Source organism: Melanotaenia boesemani, chromosome 2 (genome assembly GCF_017639745.1).
Source record: "Melanotaenia boesemani isolate fMelBoe1 chromosome 2, fMelBoe1.pri, whole genome shotgun sequence".
Classification (NCBI taxonomy): domain Eukaryota; kingdom Metazoa; phylum Chordata; class Actinopteri; order Atheriniformes; family Melanotaeniidae; genus Melanotaenia; species Melanotaenia boesemani.
The window spans coordinates 8,185,677-8,203,523 of NC_055683.1; the positions used below are offsets into that span (position 1 = coordinate 8,185,677).

General features: G+C 39.4%; 1 protein-coding gene across 1 annotated transcript in view; it reads left to right on the forward strand.

Annotated features, from left to right (window-relative positions):
* The window catches only part of LOC121653796 (NLR family CARD domain-containing protein 3-like), a 63,737-nt gene extending 46,294 nt beyond the window's left edge, over positions 1-17,443 (forward strand). The window contains exons 10-11 of the mRNA XM_042007459.1: positions 16,577-16,626; positions 16,758-17,443. Coding sequence (XP_041863393.1) covers positions 16,577-16,626; positions 16,758-17,326 — 619 coding nt within the window. The 3' untranslated portion in view covers positions 17,327-17,443. The remainder of the gene's footprint in view (positions 1-16,576; positions 16,627-16,757) is intronic.
* The last annotated feature ends 404 nt before the right edge of the window (positions 17,444-17,847 follow it).

Consider the following 17,847-nt stretch of genomic DNA (forward strand, 5'->3'; position numbering starts at 1 on the left):
TGTGTCTCACTAGTTAACAGCACAAAGTAAATAGTTCGGCTCATGGGGCCTCTAGTTCTTCAAAAAGGCAACTAGGTTGTTTTTTTAAGGTACTTGTATGAAGCTTTGTTTAATTAGTACAGCTTCTGTTGTAACTAGTGGAACAAAGTGTCACTAGTTTCTGAAAAATTGTTACTAGTCGGATTTTGAGTTCCAGTAGTCTAATAAAAATGCCCATAAAATGTGAACACATGTTAACGAGTTCAAATCAAATTAAATCAAATCAAACTTTATTTTTAAAGCACTTTTCATGCCATAGGCAACACAGAGTGCTTTACATGATTAAAAACACTTATGCATATTAAAAATAAAACAATACATCAATCAAAGTAGAATTACATAATAAAAACACTCTTTAAAATTATTCGCAGTCACAAGCACATATGTATACATGTATTAGGGCTGCTCGATTATGGGAAAAATGATAATCACGATTATTTTGATTGAAATTAAGATCTCGATTATTTAACTTGATTGTAGATGGTGGGGGGTGTTGGAGTAAGTGTGACATTTGAAGCTTGTCTGTGGTAATGCAGACTAGTTTCTTTCCACCAGGTCCCCATAGCTATTGTTTGTCTTAGATCAGCAGCTATGTTCTGCCCCATGTGATCTGAAAAAAAAATACTCTGGAGACATTTCATTTTCACGTTGAAATCAGCTTCAAAAAAATGTTTACAACACCCTCACCACACTCATCATACAGCAGAGAGAGACAGTCCACTAAAATGGTGTTGAGATGGCAGTGATGCCGTTTGTCCAAAGTGTTGATGAGTTTCTTAAATCCCGGATTGTTCACTGTGTTAACTGAGAAAAAAGTTCTGTTTGTAACTTTTGTCTCTCTGTGACTCTGGGAGCTGGTGGATTATTTAGTTGCGACTCACAAATATTGAAAATTTTTCTATTTTCTTGTGTTGCGTCGCAAGACCCCGTGTGCACGTCTGCATGCACAAGCGCAACGTTTTACATGCACGAATGTCGCCTGTCGCTTGGCTGGAGGAGGGCATCGATTTTCGCCTCCTCGCGCAAGTTTACATAGAAAATGATGGAGAAGGAGCGACGTGTGTCCAGCCTTTAACTGAGTTTGCAACTCGTGCTGAATAAAACTAAAGCGGTCGGGGCGGTGGGAGGAGTCTGCAGCAGAGCGCTGCAATGACAGCTGCGCTCGATTTGCAAGTAAAAACAGCACAAGAAGAAACTGCGAAGGACAAAAAAAATAATTGGACCATTTCATTTTTTGAATCGTTGAATTGTTTTTGAAGCCCAGATCATAATTGCGATTAAAATTCATTCATTCAAATTCATGTCAGCCCTAACATGTATACAAACCCATTATGGTAAGAACCATTGAAAGGCAACTGAAAACAGGTGAGTGTTTCAGTTAATCTGAGGCTTTCTGGGAGTTTGTTCCAGACATGTGGAGCATAGAAGCTGAATGCAGCTTCCCCATGTCTGGTTTTGACTAATAAGACTGATAAGAAAAATTATCCAGATGACCTGAGGATTCTGGTAGGATTGCACTGGGTCAAAAGCTCACTGATATTCTTTAGTCCTAAACCATTTAGAGCATTATAGACCAGCAAGTCTATTGTCTGGCGAACAGGCAGCCAGTATAAAGACCTCACAGCTGGACTGATGTGGTCCACTTTCTTGGTTTTAGGGAGGACTCGAGCAGCAGAGTTCTGAATAAGCTGCAGGTGTTTAATTGATTTTTTAGGTAGACCTGTGAAGACACTGTTAAAATAATAAAGCCGACTAAAAATTAAAACATGGACTAGTTTTTCCAAGTCTTGATGAGACATCAGATCTTTTACCCTTGGTGGTAGGTGATAGCTGATTTTGTAAATCCCTTAATGTGTGTCTCAAAGTTAAGGTCTGAGTCCATCAATACACCCAGATTTCTGGCCTGGTTGGTGGTTTCAATCAAATACAATTTAGTTAAAAGCCAAGCTAAAATGGTAGGTCTTAAGCCCTGATGCCCTCTGGCAGACTGTTCTACAGGGACGGGGTGTAAAAGTTGGAAAGAGGCCTCGCCGTATGTCTTGGTCCTCACCCTTGGAACAACTAAAAGGCCAGTACCAGAGAACCTCAGTGTCCGCGAGGGTTCATGATTTAAAAGAAGGTCTGATAAATAAGAGGGTCCAAGACCATTATGACATTTATAAACTACTAAAAGAACCTTAAAATCAATCCTGAAATGCACAGGGAGCCAATGCAGCGATTTTAAAACTGGTGTAATGTGTTCCCGCCCTCTGGTCCTTATCAGAATTAATGCCGCCAAGTTCTGAAGTAGCTGTAGGTTTGAAATGGACTTTTTGGAAGACCAGAGAGCAGGGCATTAAAATAATCTATTGTACTAGAAATAAAAGCATGCATCAGCACCGCCGTGCTGGCAAGAGGGAGAAATGGGGGGACTCTGCCGATACTTTTAAAGTGAACATATCATGCTTTTAAATCCTTCTTTTCACATGTAAATCATTAATTTGTGGTCTGAATGCCTGGTTATTCTAGCTCTACACCCCCCTTTTCTGAGGCGTGTCTTTAGAGTGACTCATTTTAGTCCTTTTAAATGTGAATGAGGCATTTCATGCCCCGCCTCTCTCCAGGTCAGAGAGTTCTACTCCACCCCATTCGGCCATATTTGTAGTTTGATAGCAGCGATACAATTATCTCCTGGCAGAGAAACTTTTTTATTGGCAAGTTTACTAGAGATTGTTAAGGAGTTAGCTAATGGAAGCGTCAAGAAAGTCATTGAATGCATTTGGATCATGTGTTCCCCTGCACAAAATGGCAAAAACAAAGCCAAATCATTTTATTCAAAACACACAGTTCAATTATATACTCATTTAGGAAGCTAAAAGTTAGCACACAGTACAGTTATATCCTCAGGCAGGAAGCTAAAAGTTAGCACACAGCACTCACAGAAGCAGAACACACAATGCTAATACTATCAAAACAATGGCTGATACATAAACACACAAAATGCTTGCCTAAAATAAAGCTTATGTAATTTTAGCAATATTTGGAGCTTACTGCGTTGCTGTGTTCGTCGATTCCAGAGAGAGAAGTAACTGACCCCTCATTCAGATGCAGTCTTTCTACAAATCCATTTTATTACTGGCAGAGGTTGCTGAAGTTTCCCCACTGATGTCGGTACATTTCCATAAAAAATTAAATCCAACCAGGCACTTCGAAGAGGCTCTTATGCCGAATTGTAACACACCACTGAACCTCACATTTTGACTTTTTTGACTTTGTCTACTGGTAACGTCGGCATAATTAAACTTGGATTACAGAAGCGCTTAGAAAAAAAAGATAAATGCAAATTTACAAAATTGGATAGCCGGAAGTCCTCATAACTGTTAGAAAACCTTTAGAAAGTTCATTTTTGATAATATAGGATCTTTAAAAACTGAACAATCTGAAGTTATTCATCTGATTTACATGAAGGCATGTCAAAGATACTTTTTGCCCTGATATGCACACACAGACATGTGCATGCACATGTCACTGGTATATTTAATCATATATATATATATATATATATATATATATATATATATATATATATATGTCTTCCAGTGTTCCACATGTTTTTAATCTGAATAAGTAGAGTCAGCATAGCAGCCTCTCTCTAACTCCACCAGGCTGAGTGAAGGAGAATTGATGCCTTTAAAAAGATACAAACACCCCTGAAAACATGATTGGTGGATCTCTGTATAAACCTGGAAATTTGACATTTGTCACAAACTGAGTCATGAAGTCATAAACTTGGAACAAATGAAGACACAAAGCCAATAATGTGAGACAGGTCCAGTTTCTCTGAACATCTGATGACGTTCAGCTTTAGTTTCACAGCAGTTCTCTCAGAGTTTCTGTCATACGTGTTGTTTTCTGCAGGCTGCCAGGATGTCTGATCACAGAGGAAGGCTGTGCTTCTCTGGCCTCAGCTCTGACCTCCAACCCCTCCCATCTGAGAGAGCTGGACCTGAGATACAACCATCCAGGATACTCAGGAGTGAAGCTGCTGATGGCTGCACTGAAGGATCCACACAGACTCAGGTATGGAGAGGCTGCTGCAGCCACACAATGTCTGATAGAGGAGGAAGATCTGCAGACATTTCCTCTGTCCTTCACTCAGTCCTGCTTCATGCTGGATATGAGTGTTATATGAACCATCACACATGTAGGAGCCTTTTTCCTTTGCTCACAGCAGATATGTGAGTAGGAGAGTCTCCAAGGAGAACATCTGCAGGAACAACAGTGATAACTGTCTGTTGCTCAGAGTTTCTTCAGTCTGGAAACATCTCTGCAGGTTAAAGGGACGTTCTGTCATAGAAACATCTTTTCTGTCCTCTGACCCTGGATCAGACACAGAGATGAGACACATATAGAGCAGGAAGTATTCTGGTCCCTGAAGACTCGTTCCCTCTAGATTCTTTCATTCATGTCGTCTTCTGTTGGTGCCGCTGCTCCGTGCAACGTCACACATGAGTGTCGTTGCAGTTTTTATCAGTTTCCTTCAATTAGCTGCACACAGCTGATCACAATGATGGAGACAGTCAGTGGAGCCCCTCCCCCTGATCTGATCTGAAAAAAGGAGTTAGATAGGAAAACACAAGTTCTTTACTTCTTCATGCTCCTGAAGTCTGGCCAAGGGAATTTCCTGCACCTGGGAACATTAGGGGCTGAGCCCACACAGTCTTATAAGAATTTTGGTGAACCAACGCAGTAAAAAAGGCTTTTTATTTAAGCTTTCTTAAGTATCGTGGCACCTTGTTTAAAGCCAAATACTGTAATATGTGCTTCAGTATCTATTTATGTTCAAACTTAAACATGAAAATGTTAACAAGATATCTAAAATCAGTAATTAGACCCCCATTACAGAGGTTCATGGTGTACCTCTGTGTCTGCTGCCCTTTTCTCCATTATCTTTTCATTGCTTCCATCTTTTGCTCCCTGAAAAATGTGCACTTCATGACATTTAACAAAATATTTAGAAAAATACATTTTTAGGTTTTCTTTCTTTCACTTGGACAATTTACAAATAAATGTCATCCAGTAAAAGTGATATACCTTTGAATTTTCCAGACATCTGTTGCTTATCTCCACAACTTGCTCTTTAGTGCAAATTTTCTGCAAAAAAAAGGATAAATGTTAACTGTTTTCATCCACTTGCAGATTTCAGAATAAATTTAATCCTGTAATACTTACTATACCTCTCATCTTTCTTTCTTTCTTTCTTTCTTTCTTTCTTTCTTTCTTTCTTTCTTTCTTTCTTTCACTTGGTTCCATCTTTCACTATATTTCACTTTCACAATACATAACTTAACATTTTAATAGATAATGTAACTATTAAAAATCTGCCTTCTGGATCTATGATTGTATTATCTAATCAAAATTTAACCTTCTATTAATAAGAGTTGCTACTCCTCTCTGCCTAGAATTATAACAAGTTGAATACACGTGTGGAAACTGGGTTGTTGAGAGAAGATCTATTGTTGAGTTTGATAAATGAGTCTCTTGGAGTAATATTATATCTGCTTTCATTTCTTGCAAAAGATTAAAAATTTTTAACCTCTTTTCCCTTGTGCCAGCTCCACGCACATTCCAAGTGACAAATGTGAGTTTGTTCATGAAGCAACTACAGAAATGAGGGCTATATGCATATTACTGAAGAGTGTGTGTGTGCATCCCACTGCTTCTCCGCGTGCATGTGTATCTGCCGGCTGGTTGTGACAGGGATGTATGTGCGCTTGTGCTGTTCTGTGTGTGTTCCTGTGAATCATGAAAAGTGCTGATGTGTATATAACATAATGACAAGTGTTACCGTTAACCGTTAAAGGGTCGGAGAGAAGAAGTGTAAAGAGTGAAAAGAGCGACAGTGCCAAAGGAAAAAAGTAATTTAAAAAGCGCATCTGTGCTGAGAACAGTGTAGTGGAGACGGGCAGTGGATTTACTGTTAATTAAACGATCTTTTATGGCAGTTTTATGGATATAACATGATCTAGTGAGAATACAGGAAAATTAAAGCACATACCAAGTCAATAGAGCCACGGAGTGATGTCCGGGTCGCGGTACAGTTGTCCATTAATAAACAGTTTATCCACCGCGATGACAGCGCGAGCGCCATTAGCCATAGATTTCCTTCTGATGGGAAAAAGGACTCTCCGTCGGTCCAGAATCTCTCTCGGATATTGGTCGTTTACTCCGAAGTTGGTCCCCTTCAGTTCGCGGCCCTTGTTCTTCACCTGCTCCTTCTGTTTGAAGCTGACGAACTTCGCTACAATAGGTCTTGGTCTGCTGGACCCGGGTTTCCTCCCGCCGAGCTGATGGACTCTGGGAAAGGAGATGTTTTTCACCGTTTCCTCAAGGAGCTTCAGGTGGGTTTTGATGAAGTTTTTCACCGTGGTCTCGGGGTCCTCCTCCGTCTGCTCTGGAATCCCTGCAAATACGAGGTTCTCTCTCATGCTCCGCGCCTGCAGATCGATCACCGTTTCCTTCATCTTCTTATTTTCCTCCGAGAGACGGGTCAAGCCCTCGGTGAGGGATTTTACCGACTCTCTGAGACCAGCATTTTCTACAGCCAGAGTTTCCACCTGCTTCTGGCTGAATTCTACTGATTCACGTAGCGCCTGGAACTCCTTGTGGAGAATTTCTACCAGGCTCAAACGCGCATCAAAACTACTGAGTTTCTTATCTATAGAGATCAGAACATCTGTTGAGTCGTTCCCCGGTGGTGAAATAGCTCCAGGTGAATCCTCATTTCACTGTCTCTTGGACTTGGATGAGGTGGAGGGGGTGGACGTGTTGTTTGGTTTCCCCATGACGATTCTGTCGTAACAACGATCTATAAAATCTGTCAGGCTGGCCAAATCCTCCCCGCTGTGCTCCAGAGTGTACCTTTTAAGGACACTATTTTCCTACTTTAAAGAATATTTTGATTAGGCTGGCACAAAATACAATTGAATCAAAGCATAAGTGTTTGGGCATGCCTAACTGACTACGTCACCTACAGCATTAGCATCACTTACCTGCCACCAGCGTCACCTACCTGCATAAAATAAGACTTCCCACATCCTTCCAAAACATAACAGAGTGTAGGCAATGACAAAACAGGTGTAAGATAGTTTCTGGTTCAGCATTGCAAAATGTACAAGTGGAATTTGTGTTTATCATTTTGGTGTTGTTAGCATTAGAGGGGTAAATGTTATGCAGAATTTTGAAGTGCACTTCTCTTATCTTATTTGAAATACAGCATTGAAAGGAGATGAGCTAAGATTTCTTCCAGTCAATATTTTGGAGTTGCTATTTCCAGAAGGATTTTCCTTGGGCATAATTTTATTTTTGCTTTTAAGTTCTTCTCTAATAAGCTTATTTGTGCATTTGATATTAGTAATATTAATACCTCTAATTTTTAGCTCATTTAGTTAAGAATTTTTAGGGTTTGAGTGGCCTTTCATTAGCTCAGTTACACCTGTGGGTATGGCGATTATTACAGAAATAAACTCTTTGTATTTGATGGAAAATTATTTTTCTGTCAAGAACTGTTCATATGTGTAGAGGTAGCCATTGTCATTAAATCATTAAAATCTTTGATGTGAATTATGCCTCGATCAGTCCAATTTTTTTTTGTTTAAGGTTTTGCTTTTAATAGTTATATCACTATTGTTCCATATTATGTATCTGTGGGGTGAAAAGTTGTGGAGATAGCAAAGTTTCCAAGCTATTAAGGCTTGCTGGTGGAATTTAGATAGTTGTATTGGCAGCTTTGGACACTGTAATTGCATTCCATCAGAAATTTTAATCCTTCCATCTCATTAAAAAATGTGATTGGGAATTAAATTCCATTAATTCCATAAAGATTCTGGGTTTTTCAAAACATTTATGAGCCATCTGATTTTAAAAGTGTGGTTGAGGTGGAAAAAGTCTAGCATTTCCAGCCCTCTTTCATTTCTTCTTAGATATAATGTGTTTTTTCCATATAAACTTTATGCATAGGTTATTCATTTCTTTGCAGAGGTTATCATTAACAAAGAGCGATAAGGCAGGATAAACAAATCTTGACACATCATCAGCTTTGGTTAACAACACTCTTCCAAAGATGGAGAGGTCTCTTTGAAGCCATAGATTAAATATTAAATTGGTTTTCTTAATTTTGGGTATGAAATTCAGCTGCTGTCAGTTGATCATCTGTGATATGAATGCCTAAATATTTAACACAATGTTTAACAGGCATATCGGAGATGATAGTTTCTGAAGTTTTGTATAGCAATAAAATTTAACTTTTTTTAATGTTTAATTTATGCATTAATGCCTGGTGCATTAGAAAATGTATCTATTGTTTTAAGAACTTTTGGAATTTGAGTTTTATTTTTTAGAAAAAGAACTGTCGTCTGCTAGCTAAGTAATTTTTATAACTTTTTCCAAAAATGGAAACGCCTTGAATTTCAGGATTATGTGTGATACTTAGGGATAAGAGTTCAACAGTAAGTAAGAACAGGTAGCAAGATATTGGGCAGTCTTGGCGAACTCCTCTTAAGATAAGAAATCTTCGTGAGACATTGGGGTACAAAATAACCAAGCTATTAATGTCTTTATATAACAAATTAACAACACTAATACATTTAGGTCCAAAGCCAAATAGTTGCAAGGTTTGTAGTATAAAGAGATGTTCGATTGAGTCAAAAGCCTTGTAGAAATCAAAAAAATACAATTAAGGCATCAGATTTAATATAATTTAAATAGTCAATTAGGTCCAAGATTAATCTAATGTTGGCACTGATATGTCGCTCGGCCATGAAGCCATTTTCATTTTCACATATTATCTCTTTCAGATTGTTTTTTAAACGTCTGGCAAAAATTTGTGCAAAAATTTTATAGTCTATATTGAGAAGGGATATAGGTCTCCAGTTTTCAATTTGCATTTTATCTTTTTTGTGGTTTAGGTATTAGGCTTATTAAGCCTTGCTTCATGGTTGTTGACATTTCCTTATTTCTAAGACACTCAATATACATAAGCAGTAAATTTTCTTTTATAAGGTCCCAGAAGCAGAGGTAAAACTCTGCTGTGAGGCCGTCGCTTCCAGGTGATTTGTTAGATTTCATTGAATAAACAGCATCATTTACTTCTGAGTACGAGATATCTTTATCACACTGAGTTTGGAAGTTTTCAGAGATCAAAGGAACAAACTTCTGTATGTGTTCCATAAACAGAACATTTTGTTGGGTTAAATTCAGATGTGTGTAATTTGCGATAGAAAGAGGTGACAAATTCAGAAATGATCGTGGTGTCAGAGGTAATGCTATTTATGCTTAGGGATTGTATGTTATTTACTTTTACATTTCTTTTTTTCAAACCAAAAAAATAACTGGAATTAATTTCAACCTCTTCTAACCATTTGGCTGTGGACCTCATGAAGGCACCTTTAGCTGGATTTATATACATTATGTCAAGTTCCTCATTTAAAGATTTTAGCTAGTTTGTTTCATCATCTGATAATTTTCGTTTAGAAGATAAAAACTGTATATTGCTGAGAAGATTTTCTTCTTTTAATTAGTTTAGCTTTTTGATAGTCTTGCTGCGTCTTATTGCTGCTTTTTGAATTTGAAATATACCTATTTTTGGGTTGAACTCATATCTTCTTTACCGAAAATGTCCTTGGCAAGTATCGCAATAGTTTTTTTTTTAAAATTCGTTGTCATCTAACAGAGAATTATTTAACTTCCAATATCTTCTAATTCTTGATTTTTCTTTTGATGCTTTCAATTTCAGAGATATCATCGTGTGATCAGACAGTGGCATGTGACAGTGAGATACATCATGAATGACATGAATACTTGTAGATGAAACTAACCATCAAATCAATTCTTGAGCTCAGAGTTTGAGTAGGATTACTCCATGTGTAATCTTTGACATGAGGGTTCATCAACCTCCAGGCATCAGAAAGAAGAAGTTGTTCTTTTAGGAGAGCTGTTAGCTTAACTTTGGATGATAGATACAGTTTAGGTGGCCATCGATCCATCTCGTCGTCAGGAGCATCATCCAGATCTCCACCAATGACCAGGAATGACTCTTTATATTTCATTTTTAAGTTGGAGAGTTTTGAGGATGGTCCACAACAGAAGTTTTTTTGCTGTGACGGTTCTGTTTGGGCCACATACATTACAAATGGTAAACAAGACATTGTTTACTTTTAAGGTTAGAATAATCCATCGTCCTTCCTCTGAAAAACAAGAGTCTAGTACATCTCCATTGAACTTGTGTAACAGAACTGCAACCCCAGCTGAATTATTTGAGGCGTGAAAAAAGTAGATTTTGTTCCCCCACTGAGACCTACAGAATTTCTCATCTTCAGAGGCTGAGTGAGTCTCTTGTAGAAAAATGTCTGCATTACGTTTCTTACAAAAAAGAAAATCTGCCTTCCTTTTGAGATTGTTTCTTAGTCCCCTTACATTCATAGAGCATAAATTCAAGCTGTCAAAATGAAAGTGAAACATAGTTTGGAGTAAAAGGAACTAAGGAATGACTGCTGTCTAAAAAGAATGGAACAAAGTTAGATTAGAGATTAGATTAGATTAGACTTTATTATCTCACAGTGGAGAAATTCACTTGTTACAGCAGCTCTTGTTATAGAATAAAGTACAGAGAGGCAAAATAAGGTGAACAGAATTAGTGTAACAGAAAAAAGGTAGGTACTCACCTAAAACAGTCAACCTCAACTATAAGTACCAATAACATTACTGCCATCACTGAAAACCAAACAAAGATTTATAGTGCCTTCTGTTAATAACATGTAAAACTTCCACAGGGGAGGAAAGAAACAAGTTGGGAAATAGATTCAACTTGGAGATTCCGTCACCTTCTTTTCCTCCATATATGCATCAGGCCATCGAAAGCCAGCTCTTTCTCCTTGCTTCCTAGCTGCTGCGACCAGCGGCCATTGCTGCTTTCTTTTCATCTTGTCAGCATGCATCAGGTCTTCCTTCATTTGCAATTTCATCTCCTTGAGGATCTTATTTTCACGGGTTAGCCTCCAGATTTTGTTCCTGAAAGATGGTTGAGAGGATTGGATGATGATGGGCCTGCTTGCTTTTTCGCGGGACGGACCCACTCTGTGAACCGCGTCAACAAAGAATCCTAGATTTTGCTTGTCATCAGGTGCAAGCGCCGCAAACAAGTGAAGAACTTTGGCTTTGACATCTTCTGTGTTGTTTCTTTCATTCCATATAGACGCAAGTTCCATCTCCTGCTGTAATGCTCAGCCTCTTTACATTTTTGCTGCAGCTGTGACACTTTTCCAGAGACCTCTTTGACACGCTCCTCGTTGTTTTTCATTTCAAATTCCATTTTTTTAACATGTTCGCACACCATGGCGATGGATTCTGTGTTTCTTGATATGTTTTATTCTAGCGAGGTGAAGCGTGCCATCAATTCCACTAGGATGTCTGCGTTGGATATGTCTTCTTTAGGTTCAGGTTCTTTGGAGCACTACTTTTTTGAGTCAGGATTTTTGTCAGTGTGACAGGTAAAGGAATACGCAGACCGTCAAAGTTATTAACTTGATGGTCCAGTAGTGACGTGTTGCTACTCGTCTTAGCAGCAGCTCTGTTCGGCATGTTACACATGTTTTGGCTAGGCTAGTAGATAAACTTGGGTCGCTTTGGAGGTTGAATCCCAGTCTACTCCCTTTCTAGTGATATCTAACTTACTTGTCTTGTGTCTTCTTCCTCTAAATTAGGCCAGAATGTTGCATTTGAATGGTTTTGTAGTTTTCTTTTTGCGTGGTGGAACTTATAGCTTCGGAGCTCACTGATGAACACCCTCCATGGTCGCCATTTTGATTGACCTCCCCCCATGGTCAACATTGGTCAGCATCTCTCTCTCAATTGACATCACAACCAAATTACTTAGCCGCTTCTGACCCGTTGTATTCCTCAGCCATGTGTATAGTCGGCAAAGGGCACTGAAGGACCTTTCACAACTGAAGCTTGTAACTGAATGGTGGGTAGTGCTAGGTCTTTCTTTTTTCTTTCAAGGAAAGCTTTTGTAACAAGAATTTCTTCAGGCTTCATTTGGATTGCATAATGTTCAGCCAGATGTTTGAGTGCCTCCTCATTCAAGAAATGCTCTTAAGAAGGCTGACATGCCTGTACATCAGATTTTTTCCCCAACTCCAGAAAACCTGTTCTGAAGCTCCTCCAGCATTCTATCAAGAACTGGAAAGAAGACTCTCCCTCGCAGATCATCTCCAGTAGAATGGTCTGACCGTGTGCCACAAAATGTCTCAACTACGAAGTCGTCCATTTTTTTTCACTTCTTCCTCTGTGTCTCAGTTGAGCAAATCTTAAGCTCATCACAGAGTGCCTTGGTCTTGTCATAAATATAAAGTGCTTTCTCATTACTCCTGTAACTTTTGAGTGTGGTCTGAGCTGCCATTTTATATTCCATTGCCTGCTCCAAGTCAGTTGTCTCTTTCTGTAAGTATTTGTGTAGGCCTTGAGTTACTGAGGGCAATGTTTGGAACATGACAAGCATGTAGATTGTGCTGAAACTACAAAGCTTGCTTTCCAGCCCCTTAGTTAGAGGTGCTGAAATGTCCAATAATGTCTGGATCGAAGCAGGAAGGTTCTGTAGAGTGACATCCACACTTTCAATCTGACACGCCCAGTGAGTCTTTGACAACTGAACAAGTTGCTTGTCCCCCACCTCAAGTTTCCTTTCAAATTGTTCAAGGAGTTTAAAGAGATCGCGTGCCTCTGGGATGGCTTTACAAGTGGCACAAAGGACCAGAATAAGCTCATGGGCATAGCAGTGAACATATAGTGCCTCTGGATGCTTCTCTCTGAATCGAGCTTGTACACCACTCACTGCTCCACTCAGAACGGCAGCACCATCATAGGATTGAGCAACACATTTTAGATGTCCTATCCCGTTTTTCTCAAGCTGCAGCTCTGGTGTCAGTGATGGACTTGGCATCAAATGCATCAAGCTGGCAAAATCCGAGGAATCGTTCCTTTACCAAGCCTGGTGGAGAGACATATCGCACACACAGTGCAAGATGCTCTGACCGATGATCCCTTGCGTCATCCCCACCATTATTGAGAACATTTTTGCCTCTTTAAGTTCAGAGATTATTCTTGAAATAATGACTTCAGAGGTGCTTTAAATCATTTCATTTTGGGGCGAGGGTGAAAGGTAAGTTGTACATGAAGTTGGTTTGTATGTTTAAAGAAAAAGATCAAACTTCTCAAGAAGCTCCATACATTCCAAAAAGTTTCCCTTATTGTCACTGTCCAATGTTTCATTGTGGCCTTTAAAAGGAAGTCCTTGCTTTTCCAACAAAGGCTGTCACTGCTGCTACGCATTTAAGATATTCTCTACAATCCAATATCAGACTTGCATGTGCTGCTTGAAGCAGCTCTGTGATGTCTCCATGAACTTGTGTGGTTTTAAAGCTCTTCCAGTGAATCATTGAGGCCTTATGTATGGTAGATTTTTCATGCTCTCTAAAAGACTCTAATGCTCTCTTCCAACTACTGTAACCTGAGGTGGTGAGTTTATCTTTTTGATCCCTTGCCTGTCTTGGTTTGCCGTATAATCTACAAACAAAGCAGAATGCTACAGAGTATTCCAGCCACTCAAATGTTGTGAACCAAGTTGACTGAAATGCTCTTTTTTGCTTGCCAAACATGCTTGATGAAAAGCAGTGATGTTTCACCTGCCGTGGCCCTGTGTCTGCAGTCCCCAAATTGCTGACTTCAGTTGGGATGATACCTGTTGCCTCTTGTGCGTTTTGGTCTTCCTCGTAGTTATTTTCACCTCCTCCGTCTGTCTCCTTTATTTTTTTTTTGGTGTCTGTCGTTGTTATCTTCTCATTCTCTGTCCTTTCTTCTCTGTCATCTGTAAACCGAGTATAACATCAGATTTGTTTTATCATAATACCAAAAGGTAATCTTAAAAGGGAACTGACTTTTACAACATGATTAAGTGAACAAGTGTCATGTGTTGGGGGGAATTGGCTCAATTATATAGTTTTAATTATGAAATATGCTACTCAAAGATTTAAATGTATTAAATTTCTCCTGTCTGGATAGTTGGATATTATGCCTGCATGCGAATATTTGTGTATATGGTAAATCTAGAATGCAAACACAATAAAAATTTTTTATTTTCCTGAGTAAAACCAGGGAAATGCAAACAGACAGGACAGGTTGCTCAGTTATATGGTAGCTAAGCATTCAAAGTAAATCAAATCATTAAATCAAATGTTGCAAAATTTATGTCAGGTAGCTTCATTAATGAATAAACAAAAAATAAATCCTCTAGCACTGCATGGCAGCACACGTGTCCATGATGTACCCTCCTTATTTGATTTATTGCATGCGTTCTCTCAGATGTAAATCACTTTAGAAAAACATGTCTGCTAAATAATAGTAGTAGTAGTAATAATCACATTGACAAATCTCTACATGAATAACTGCAAACATGAAACACATTGGTCTTTCCAGTTTGCACTCCCTCAAAACAAATGTAAAACTGTAGATTTATTCAGTAATATAGCCTAGTTTAAACTAGTGGTATACTCCAATTTTTCCTTCCTAGTCTCAAACACCCCTTTCCTGGAGCAATATACACATGCAACAACCACCATCCTCATTAATACATAAAGTATACACCCACACAAAGGTGAGATCATGAAAGACTGGTTTTGTATTCCAAATATAAATGTATTATAAGCAACATAAAATGTAAAACAGTCCCTAACAGCTTGACTTTAACTACTGACCAGCCAGTGACCTGGAGGTGAAAAAAAACATAAGTAAATACCATAATAAAGCTGTTCTTTTTCTATCTATATTTGAACTAAAGCAGCATCTGGAAACCAAACATCCAACACTAATGATAAAGTAGTTTTCATTTATTACAACACAAACACATACATGTGGCATGCTGCATAAAAGCAGCACCTTCTTCTTAAAGGTTATGTGAAATTCGGGACTTTTTCCAGCGGGTATACCAGCGAATCACGTAGACTCTATCACTGGATTTAATGCAAAATGTGTATTACAGAAAAGGGCAAGGCTAACGGTTTAGTACAACTAGCTTAACCTTCGAAGTATCAAGTACTGTCACGAACAATCTGCCTAATGTTCATTTAATTTTTACGACATACAGGATTTAAATTACTTTTCTTTTTACCTGTTTCATGTGTTTTCCTTGCTGCCCATTGGTAGCCACCACAAATGAAGAGTTGTCTCTCTTTAAATCAAAAAATCGCCTGATGTCCATTTTGGCTGCTGATGATGACCGCTCGCAATAACTCCAGATTCCGATAAAACATGGAGGATTTCCAGCTTCCATAAAATTCCTCTGTGATTGGTCATATTGTTGTACCTGTGTTGCATTCACAGAAGCCAGGAAATTACAAAATTAATATCTTCTTTAGGTGGCTCAGTTAATGTACACTTATTCCTTCTGGGGTGAAAAAAAACATTCGGGGCTTGATGAGAAATGTTCGGGGCTAGAGCAGGCAATGCCCAGGTCAGGCGACGCCCCTGAGTCTGGCTTAGTGTTTGATGATCTGGACTCATAATGAGGACATGAATGAAAATGACTGAGAGAGTCACTGGATTTCTGTCCAGACTTTGTCACTTTACACTCAATATTCACTCAGCAGTCACATGACTTAAATGTAGGTTGTTTTACCAAAAAATGCAGCGTCATGCTAAAGATTTCAGACCTGCCGGTGGACTGGATTCCTGTGGGACTGGATCAGGAGTCTTCCTGTATCAGTGCTGCTGATCAGTGGTGTAAATAGATGATAAGGACCTACTGGAGCCACTAGGAGGCGGAGTAGAGCCCTACTGTCCTGTAGGAATGGACTGATAACCATTGATAATGCTGCTTCAGTCATGTGATAACGGCTGGATCGGGTGCTGGAGGAGGTGATGGAGATGGCAGTGTCTGTGTGTGTGTGTTGTGATGAAGATGAGGATGTTACATCAGGTTTCCTGGTTAACGTGAAAGGACTCAGTATGTTCACAGCTGATGTTGAGGAAAGATGAGACAGACTTTCCTGAATCCTGTCACATCCTGTATTTCAGCAGCTGCAGCTCCATGTCTGACCACCAGAGGCAGTCTAACCTCTCCTCTTCACTCAGGACTTCAGAGCTTTGATGATCCCATGCTGCTGATTCACTAATTACTCATTCAATCATCCATCAGATGATAAGACTTCAGGGCAGAGAGAAGATGCAGCTCTTGGTTAGATCAGGAGTTTCTGCAGAGTTCTTCATCTGTGAAGAGATGAAAAGGAGAAGATGGTTGAAAGAAGAAACTGGGACTTCCACAAAGCAGTTTTCTTGGTGTGGGTGTGGACCAATCAGCTTCCTGATTCTGCTCCTTCTAGTCTGGAGATGCTCCAATCAGGTGGACATGTCCAGATGTTGGACTGTTCCTTTCTCAGTGTAGAACAAAGTGTGTATGAGAGCCATGTAATGTCCATGTTAGCATGCTCTGACCCCCTCCTCCTTTCAGGGTGGAGCCTGCTGAAGAACCATGGTTGAGACCAGGAGGTCTGAGGAAGTGTAAGTGTGTTTTTCATTGGATTCATCACATTCAACCATCTTCACACTGTCCCATCACTCATTCATCAGTCAGCATCAAAGTGCCAATAGATCAATAACTGCAGCTGGATTGTGTTTGTTCTCTCCATCAGATTCCTGTCCACTCACCATCCACATGAACACAGTGAGCAGAAACATCAAACTGTCTGACAACAACAGAAAGGTGACATTTGTGGAGGAGCTTCAGTCATATCCTGATCATCCAGACAGATTTGATGATAACTGGTTTCCTCAGCTGCTGTGTGAAAATGTTCTGACTGCTCGCTGCTACTGGGAGGTCGAGTGGAGAGGAGACGTTTTTATATCAGTGAGTTACAGAGAAATCAGAAGGAGAGGAGGGAGCGAAGATAGTTGGTTTGGATTCAATGATCAGTCCTGGAGTCTGAGATGCTCTGATGATGGAGGTTACTCTGTCTGGCATAGTGACAGAATCACACCTATATCATCCTCCTCCTCCTCCTCCTCCTCCTCCTCTGTCTCTAACAGAGTAGCAGTGTATGTGGACTGTCCTGCTGGCTCTCTGTCCTTCTACAGAGTCTCCTCTGACTCACTGATCCACCTCCACACCTTCATCACCACATTCACTCATCCTCTCTATGCTGGATTTGGGTTCTGGTCCAGGTCTGGTTCCAGGTCTGATTCCTGGGTGCGTCTGTGTTGAGTGTAAAGAGTGTGATGGTAGCAGAGAAACTCTGACTGGTGAACAGATAGTTCAGTCTGTACATGTCTGTCTCTTTCACTCAGAAACATCTTTTCAGATTCATGGATTCAATCAGTTTGTGTGTGAAACTCTTCTAAATGATTCCTTGGAAACTTCTTCCTCTTCCAGTCCTTTAAAGATGGAAGCTGTGCTTCTTCCAGGATCCACATGTTGTTTCCAGTCAAAGCTTCACACTGAATATCAGGATGTTGTGTTCACTTCATGTCAGCTGCAGTTAGTTCCACTTCATGATGCTGGAAATGAAAATCCTCCCAGTGTTTCACTCTTAGTTTGTTTGTTTCATTCTGTCTTTATTTGGACTTTCTGACATTTTCACATGTTGAATTAAAGATTCATTTTCACATCACAAATTTCATGTTTTGCTTCATTTTTCACCACAAATGTTTGACTTTCTACTTGAAATGTAGAATTTAAAGAATTTTCATTCAAACTTTCACATATAAATTTTATCTTTATTTTCA